At 46.8% G+C, this 8,981-nt stretch overlaps 1 protein-coding gene across 2 annotated transcripts; it reads right to left on the bottom strand.

Moving 5' to 3' along the window:
• Positions 1–2,811: 2,811 nt before the first annotated feature.
• LOC133479347 (golgin subfamily A member 6-like protein 4) lies at positions 2,812–8,718 on the bottom strand. 2 transcript variants are annotated; one of them, XM_061776208.1, is made up of 3 exons: positions 7,572–8,718; positions 5,083–5,189; positions 2,812–3,716 (listed from the first exon to the last, which is right to left on the bottom strand). In XM_061776208.1, exons 1-3 carry the CDS (start codon positions 7,588–7,590, stop codon positions 2,964–2,966), a joined length of 879 nt encoding a protein of 292 aa, XP_061632192.1. In that variant the 5' UTR covers positions 7,591–8,718; the 3' UTR covers positions 2,812–2,963. The 2 variants fall into 2 exon arrangements, with proteins under 2 accessions (XP_061632192.1, XP_061632193.1); XM_061776209.1 differs by having other exon boundaries at positions 2,812–3,713.
• Between the last annotated feature and the right edge of the window lie 263 nt (positions 8,719–8,981).

The raw sequence follows: 8,981 nt of genomic DNA, 5'->3' as shown, positions 1-8,981 counted from the left end.
CATCACCCTTGTTCTTAAAAATGGTCTCCATCACACTTTTCTTCCATTCCTCCGACATCTTCTCACCCGCTAGAATCCTGTTGAACAAGGTGGTCAAAAACTCCACAGCCACCTCTCCTAGATGCTTCCATACCGCCACAGGAATGCCATCAGGACCAACTGCCTTTCCATTGTTCATCCTCTTTTGTGCCTTTCCAACTTCCCCCTTAGTAATCATTGCCACCACACTTGCCTCTTCTACTCTTTCTCTCTCATTTTCCTCATTCATCAACTCCTCGAAGTATTCTTTCCATCTATCCAGCCCACGACTGGCACCAGTCAACACATTTCAGTCTCTATCCTTAATTACCTTAACCTGCTGCACATCCACTTCTTCTTAGCTAACCTCTTTCCTTGTATGATTTCCTGTACTATTGGGTTTCACCACCAAATCTCCTTCTCCCCTTTCCTACCAGAAGAGACACCAAGTACTCTCCTGTCTCTCTGATCACCTTGGCCGTAGTGGTCCAGTCTGCCGGACGCTCCTCCTGTCCACAGAGAGCCTGTCTCAGCTCTTCTTGAAAAGACGCACAACACTCTTCCTTTTCTCAGCTTCCACCACATGGTTCTCTGCTCTGCCTTTGTCGTCCTAATCTTCCTCCCCACCACCAGAGTCATTTTACACACCAGCATCCTATGCTGTCTAGCCACACTCTCCCCTACCACTACCTTACAGTCAGTAACCTCCTTTAGATGACATCATCTGCACAAGAGTAATCCACCTGCGTGCTTCTACCTCTGCTCTTGTAGGTCACCCTATGTTCATGCCTCTTCTGGAAAAAAGTGGTCACTACAGCCATTTCCATCCTTTTTGTAAAATCTACCACCATCTGTCCCTTCAAGTTCCTTTCCTGGATGCCAAACTTACCCATCACTTCTTCATGACCCCTGTTTCCTTCGCCAACACGTCCATTACAATCTTCACCAATCGTGACTCTATCTCTCTCTCTCTCGGTCTGGGATGCTCAGAACGACTTCGCCTAGCTCCTTCCAGAATGTCTCTTTCACCTCTAGGTCACATGCTACCTGTGGGGGCATAGCCACGAATCACATGATGTATAACACCCACAATTACAAGTTACAGCCTCATTACTCGATCTGATACTTTTTGCACTTCCAAGACATTCTTAGCTAACTCTACCTTTAAAATAACGGACTCAATTTCTCTTCCCATCTACACCGTAGTCAAATAATTTGAACCCTGCCCATAAACTTCTAGCCTGAATGCCTTTCCACCTGCTTTCTGGACCACACGATATATCAACCTTTCTCCTAACCATCATGTCAGCCAGCTCCCGAGCTTTTCCTGTCACCGTCCCAACATTCAAAGTCCCCACATTCAGTTCTAAGGCTCTGTGGTGCTTTCTTCTTCTCTTTCTGCCTAAGAACTCGCTTTCCACCTCTCCTTCGTCTTCGAGCCACAGTAGCTGAATTTCCACAGGCGCCCTGCAGGTTAACGGCACCGGACGTCGTTAACCTGCGCCAAGACCGATCCGGCATGGATCATATTTGTTTGCCCTTCCTGACGGAAGCCTCTGCATTTATCCGGGCTTGGGATGGGCCTCCAGTTTGCATTGGCTTATGGCCCCCATAGGGCTGCGTTCCTGCAAATCCTAACTGTTGACTCAAAACCTCATTGTCAAACCGTGGAAAAACATCTCGTCCAAATGCTGCCCATATTTCATCTGAAATATGTCGTTGCTCTTTGTCTTATACCTCGTCTCTATACTATAATACTGTCAATAACTAGATAGCTAGATAAAGTGTTTTAGTATGTAACACCTTCAATGTTATGTGTGATTTGGTACTATCGTTGTTGAAATCAAAAGTAAAGTCAAAGTAAAAAAGATAGCTCGATAGATCAAATAAAGTTGAGCTTGTGAGTTGCAGCTGATTTATTTCAAGATAAGACATGAAAAGTTATTGCACACCAAACACAAGCAGGTCAGCAGTCGTCGCTCCGACTGTCCGTAATCATCGTCTGAAAAGGCCGGAGTGGTCGAAAAACCGAAGAAATATTTCAGCAAAATATCAATCTTTGTGATCTCTGTCGTCGTTTGTCATAGCCGCATCATTTGTAAGGATTGTTCGAACACACTGGCGTCAACACACAGCAAAGCACATTCATATCGTATTTCATCCAATATCCGCATTTACATTTTCAAAGAGATGTTGCTTTCAAATTCTGCGAGGGCGTTCGGCCTCCTCAATTGGCTTTGAAAAAGAAAGCAAAACAACGACAGTCAAATCAAGAAACTCCTTCAAAAGATTTTGAAATAGAACTAAACAAACATACCCAATCAAAAGAATCTCGATTCAAAATAAAATACACAAATATTTTAAGAAATCTAATAAAATAAATGCATTCAAATAAACATCAAAAGAATCATTAATACAAAGAATGACATTTTTTTGGAAAACAAACTCAATCAAAAGAAACTTTCATCAAAAAAGACAAGAAAAACTCAATCACCATCCTGACATGAAATTGTCCCACCGCCGGTGAACGCACCACAATTCTGAACGTCTCAGGCGGTCAATCTCGGCATCCAGGGCCATGAACGTCGCACCGACAATTCCATCAAGACGCGAGGGTTAGGAGAGAAAAGGAGAGATGAGACGAGATGTTACTAATCTGGCCAGGTCGTGCTCCTAGTGCACTACAATAGTTTACTGCTAAGTTTTATTCATGTCATAGTCAGCCCCCCCCCAGTAAAACACAGTTGTTGTACTAGTGTGCTGAATCGTCTTACTAGTGAGGACAAGGAGGGTACTAGTACCTGGACCTTCCATAGAAGTACAGAGGTGGCCCCTCCGAGGTGGCGGCGACTCTTCCAGAAGGTTCTGCCGGATGCTGTCATGGTTCAGTTGGCCGGGATCAGATTTTAAAGGAGCAGCCGGTGCTCGGGTTCCAGACGTCGCAGTTATTCCAGCTGCTCCAGACGTTCCAGAGGTTCCTGACGTTCCAGTTGTTCCAGAGGTTCCAGACGATCCAGAGGTTCCAGACGTTTCAGGCGTTCCAGTTGTTCCAGACGATCCAGAGGTTCCAGACTTTCCAGACGATCCAGAGGTTCCAGACGTTTCAGGCGTTCCAGTTGTTCCAGACGATCCAGAGGTTCCAGACGTTCCAGGTGTTCCAGTTGTTCCAGCTGCTCCAGAGGTTGAAGACGGCCCAGGTGTTCCAGTTGTTCTAGTTGTTCCAGATGATCCAGAGGTTGAAGACGTTCCAGTTGTTCCAGACGATGCAGAGGTTCCAGATGTTCCAGGTGTTCCAGTTGTTCCAGCTGCTGCAGACGTTCCAGAGGTTCCAGACATTCCAGTTGTTTCAGACGATCCAGAGGTTCCAGTCGTTCCAGCGGTTCCAGGCCCTGGCCGGCATCCAGTCCGTAGAGACATCCCACCGCAGGACAACACGGAACCAGACAGTAGCGCTGGAGTCGGTCCAGGCTCAAAGACGGAGAGCAACAGTCGCTGACCAGAACCTTGATCCGCTTCCTGTCCACCTCCTCTCCCTCCTCTTCCTCCTCCTCCTCCTCTTGCTCATGGTGGATCTTCCTGAGCAGGTTGTTGATGAGGACGGAGCGTCGCAGGTAGGCCTCGGGGTCCTCCAGGAACCTCAGCTTCTCCAGGGACAACTTGAGGATGCAGCCGCGGTCCTCCTGCAGGATCAGGTGCTGCTGGCCCACACAGGTCGATTTGTAAACAGTACATCAAGCTCATTTATCAGTATTATTATTATTATTATTATCATATAGCAGCAGCCAAACACAAATTCATGACGCTTTGCACAGGAAATAATCAGCACGAAAGGCCCAATACATTCATGATATGATACAATACAATCGATTTCAATGATGAGTTCATATTTAGCGTCTTGATATCATACTATTGAAGCCTTTCACTTGACTTTTTGCAGGTTCGCTGCATTACCCTTTTTTTTGCGTACTTACAATGCGGCTTATTCACTGTATTGTGGGATTTTGCGGTGATTATTTGTCCACATGGACGAATGTTACTGCAGACTCGCGTCGCAAAAAGCGGCAGCCGGGAGGAAAGCGTTTGAAAAAGACGCAAAAACTAAAAGAAGCCAAAGTGCAATGTGCCCATTGAAAGGTCCAACTGGCTTTTGTCGCACGACTCCACGTCTGCGGTAAAGTAAACATCGTTAGCTAATTGAATATAGCCTCAAACCACTCGTCAAAACCAAGTGTAATCCACAACAGGTGGTTTGGATAGAAGGAGGATGGACACAGCCGCTACACGGGAACAAAATACAGTCCTAAATAATAATGATCACAATGCGTTACACTTATATACTGTAGCACTTTTCTAGGCACTCAAAGATTCTTTCCACTTCCACACGTTATTCATTGCCGATATTTGAACTGCTGCTTGTGCGTCGGAAGAAGGTCGTTGCGGATATCCGAAATGTTCTTTTTGCCAAAGTAAATTTGAGATAAGCGCCAGACATTTCCAGACTTGCTGTTGCTGACGTTAAGAGGGTTCGCCAGCGTTGCGATTTGGACTTGAGTGGAATGGAGTCCGTTTTGATGCCTTTTGACTTGATGATTCTTTGGATTTGTTTGCTTTAATTAAAGATAACATTTTCTCACATTGGGTTTTAAATGAAGTTCGTTTGACTTCAAACAAGGTTTTGAAATCATATTTAATGCTGCATACAACTCAAATGTATTGAAAGTATGTCGTAAGTGCCAGACGACTCCGCCTCTTTTGCACAATTGTCCCCCCAAAAAAAAATGTTTAAGGTTTTGTACCGGCATTACCAGACAACTAGCAAGCCTTTATTGCTCAGTGACTTTTTGCCAATGTCTTTGTGTTTTCTGTCAATCGACCGTCGGTCGTCGTACCGGAGCGGCTCCGACTAGCGGAGACAAATTCCTTGTGTGTTTTCTGGACGCACTTGTCGTACGTAATAAAGATGATTCTGAAGAATTAAAAGCTTGAAAGAAGCAGCTCGCTTGAAGCTCCAAGTCTCAAGTGTAAAAATAGCAATAAATCAAGAGAGCAAAACAAGAGAATTACTTTTGGAAAATATCCTCGTAGGCCTCCGTGCAAAACCTCCTCCTCGGCATACTTCCTCTTGAAGTAAGCGACTTTCGACGTTGTTGAATGGTTTGATGAAGACGCTCCTGGACGAAAGAAAGACAACGGAAATATCAACATAATGATGATGCAGAAAAGGCGGACGCGGGCATCCGTAGAAATATAAACACGACGATACCGTAGTACAGTAATCACCCTCCGACTTGTTCATTCAGCTATTCGCCACCCTTTGTTATTTGCTGAAAATCCCCAAATATTCCTCGAGCACGCTAAGATGCTACAAGATAGCCCCAAAGCTAGCGTGAACAGGAACCGGTGTCAAGAAAGCATGTCAAAGTGATACAGCTCGACCCAGACCGGCCTTGTTTGTCCAAGTTTGCAAAAGTGGAACTTACAGAGAGTGTTCGCGGCATTTACACCCAAAATCCAATCATCTGGAAGCCATTTAGTTTTCCGGGTAATGTTGTAAAGTCACTTGGTGTTCTGAGATTTGAGTTTGTGGTGTCTTTTCGGTTGAAATGATGAATGACGGCAATTGCAGCCGAGCTCGCTCGCGTGCTAGAAGCTAAGATGCTAACCTGCTGATGATCCACGGCGCTCGTCGGTCTTTTACGGCGTCAATGTTTGTGAGACCTCCGCATGGTCCTCGCACTTCTGGGCGGGAACAAAGTCAGGAAGAAGTGATGGCCAAGCTGTGTGGCTCAGGGACTCATTGAGGTTCCTGCACCTTTTCCACAACCCGCAAAATACACATTTTGACAGATATCGTCCTACGCACATGAGAAGTGAATTCCATATTCTTTTGGTCCTTTTGAAATGACCCCAGAACTACATTTATTCGACGCAGGTTACTGCAGACCAAACACACAATGGACCCTGAGAGGTCCAGGAACTGTAAGTGCATTTCTGAATGTGTCGGATTGGAATGGTTCGCTAGCAGTCCCAAGAACTCAAGGAACTTCAAGCGGAAATGCGACTATATTGTAATCCCATTTTCAAAAGGTCTCAGAAGATGCATTTTCACCTCCAGTTCCCGAGAGCTTTACTTCGGAGCACTTGTACAACAGTTCCTGGAACTCCAGGCTGTTCCGAACGTCTATGTGCAAAACAATTCTGGTCAAACTCCCCCTGTTGACGATGGGTTTTGGAGGGGAACAATTCCCTGAGAGCCAGGTCGGGTTGACCTGGCTCGACCTAAATGGTGTTTCCTCAGTCAGCTTCCTCTTGGGCGAATATTCTCCATTGTTTTGATTGTTCGCACGCTCCCGAGAAATTCTGCCCGCCGTGTAGGCGCGGGCTCGGTGTCGGTAAAAAGATCCGATCGGGACCGCCGGCCGTCTCGTCCCGGTCATCTGTTCGTCCGCTTCCGGAGAGGCCGGAATATCGTCTCCTTTTTGCCATTTGGCTTTTTGTTATGGCACGTTTTGCCTCGTTACTCCGTTTCCTCACTCTCACACGTTTTCATATTTGTAGTCGTTCCGATTTTCTGTCCTGCTCTTGTCGCTCCTTGAAACTTGTCCTTTGGATTTCTTTCCTCGCGCTATCTATGTATGTTGATCTTTTCTCGAGTGTCGAGTTCCTCTGCGGCTGCGTTCCTTAGTCGCCGTTTTCTGTTGCGCTTCCGTTCTTTGCTTCATCGTAGTCTTTTGTTTTTCTTGAAGGGTTTTTCTACAACGGCGTCGAGCTTCCGCCTCGGCTTAGTTGCTTCGTTCCCGTTGCTTATCAATTCTTCAGCAAATTTTGCTATTCGCAGTTTGCGTTCACGAATTCACTAACGCTAACTTGTTATTTCGCAGAAACCCCGGCCGGCGGTGGCTTATTTGCAATATTTTTCATCATCCCCGCCTATTCACTTTTTACATGTTTTTTTTTTTAACCCGATCCCGTACTTGTGTTTTTTTGGGGGGGCGGAGGGAAATCCAAAAAAGAATGTATTTTTTTTTTCATGGGAATTATAACGGGTGTCAATTTGCAATTAGCGGTCAGGCCCGGTCCCAAACCGCCGCCAATGGCGGGTCCGCTATTCACACCGTAGACTGCTGCGTACATTAAACAAGTCCAATCAACTGGCAAAAAGGAAGCGTGTGCGTGCGTGCGTGCGTGCGTGTCCGTCTGCGTGTGTGAGAGGGTTGTTTAAAATGCCACAAATCAATCGAGTGGATACGAGTGGAAAGCGTTCTTGTTGAGAAACGTTGCTGCTGTGACACACACACACACACACACACACACGTGCACAGGTGTGCCAGAGCTAATAGGTCATACGTCATCTTATCATCGTGACGGACGAATGGCGCGTGAAGATGAACGTGTGAGTGGAGGGGATGCGTGGGACGCGTGTGCGTGTTTTGGATTTTCCTTAGGAGGTTTTTCAAGCGTGTTGTCGCTGTTCCTGTTGTCATCTGAGCGCACTGAGAAAATGTTTGTGTGTTGTTTTCACACACGTGAATGAAAACCGACGACGGTCTTACCCGAAGACGAAGTCCGCATCCACACGCAGCCAGCTCGGCGCTCGGTCTGAGGACGCGCGTCCGCACGCGACCCCGTGAAAGACGGCCAGCCGCTCACGGCGACAAGAGCGGAGCCTGATTGGTCCCCGCGGAGGCAGACATGCTTCCTGTTGCTAGGAGACGGCAAGCGGCGGTTTCACTTCCTGGCTGCAGACGTGCGCGCCATAAAAGCCCGATCGGCCCGTTTCAACGTCTCCGAGGTGCCCGCAGTGCCGCCGGTTCTGCCACGTCTCGGTCCAATCGATTCCACAGCATTTCGACTCTCTGTGGTCATGTCCGATTTTTTTGTTCATTTGACGCTCTTATTCGACGCCTTTCTTCCATCGTGAACACGAACAAGCGGAAGCTCGCTTTGCGAACGACTCGGCTCACGGACGGTGAAGAAAAATGACCTCGGCTTTGGGTTTACGAAGAGTCTCGGCGCGGCTGCGGAAGGCTCGGGACTTTTGCGGCGCCGCATAAGCGCCATTGGCTCCGTGCTTCAGGCATCTTTCCTTTTGCCTAAAATGGCCGCCACATCCCACAACGCAATGCATTTAAGGCTCGCAGTAACCACGGTGAACGTAAACAAATTACCGATTTGCAAGTGATTTCATCGGCAACAATTGTGAATTGACTTTATTTCGAAAGAAGGGAAATCCGATGAGCTTCTACGGGCCGGAACGGATGAATTGCATTTCCTTTCGTTGCAGCGGGCAACGCCAGCTCGGTCGGCCGACGTTTCGGCTCGAGAACGGAAACCTGAGCTTTTGCCGTGTTGGGCGTGCGTTGAGCACGAAGTCGTGCGGCAGCTTGGCCTCTTTCGGAATTGCGCGTCTTCAAAAGCAAATCTTCGAAATCCGTTTTCAAGAAACCCGTTCACGGCAGTCGTGCAAAAAAAGACGTCCGGCCGGATGCGTCGCCGGGCACGTTCCGTGTTCGCGAGACGACTTTCAAAAACTATTTGGCCCACTTTTTAATGACGGCTGATGAATGCTAACAGAAACGCTAACCGCCGCAAACGAACTTTGCCAAACAGATTGTCGATTTTATCACAAAAATAAGTGTTTGTTTCCAAACCTTTCAAAGTTAGCGTGCGTGGCTAACTCGCTTGCAGCGCTAAACAAATCAATCCAGCCGAATATTGCGAAACAAAAATGGCAATGGAGGAAAAACACAAAAATACACATTTGATTGCATCAATGAAATAGTTTAAATATCGGTGCGGCCCAAACTTTGTGACAATGTTTGCGTTAACCGGCTGCTAACTAGCCTGCTTTTCATTGAATATTCAACATTTGAATGATTGTGCTTTTTGCTTCGCACATCTTGTCTACAATGTTACGTGACATTCGTATGGAATGTAAGAAAGCTCTTCTTCACATCACACTT

The sequence above is a fragment of the Phyllopteryx taeniolatus genome, chromosome 6, assembly GCF_024500385.1.
Source record: "Phyllopteryx taeniolatus isolate TA_2022b chromosome 6, UOR_Ptae_1.2, whole genome shotgun sequence".
Lineage (NCBI taxonomy): Eukaryota > Metazoa > Chordata > Actinopteri > Syngnathiformes > Syngnathidae > Phyllopteryx > Phyllopteryx taeniolatus.
Note: the sequence above shows the minus strand (reverse complement) of the source record. Positions and strands in the feature narration are given on the sequence as shown.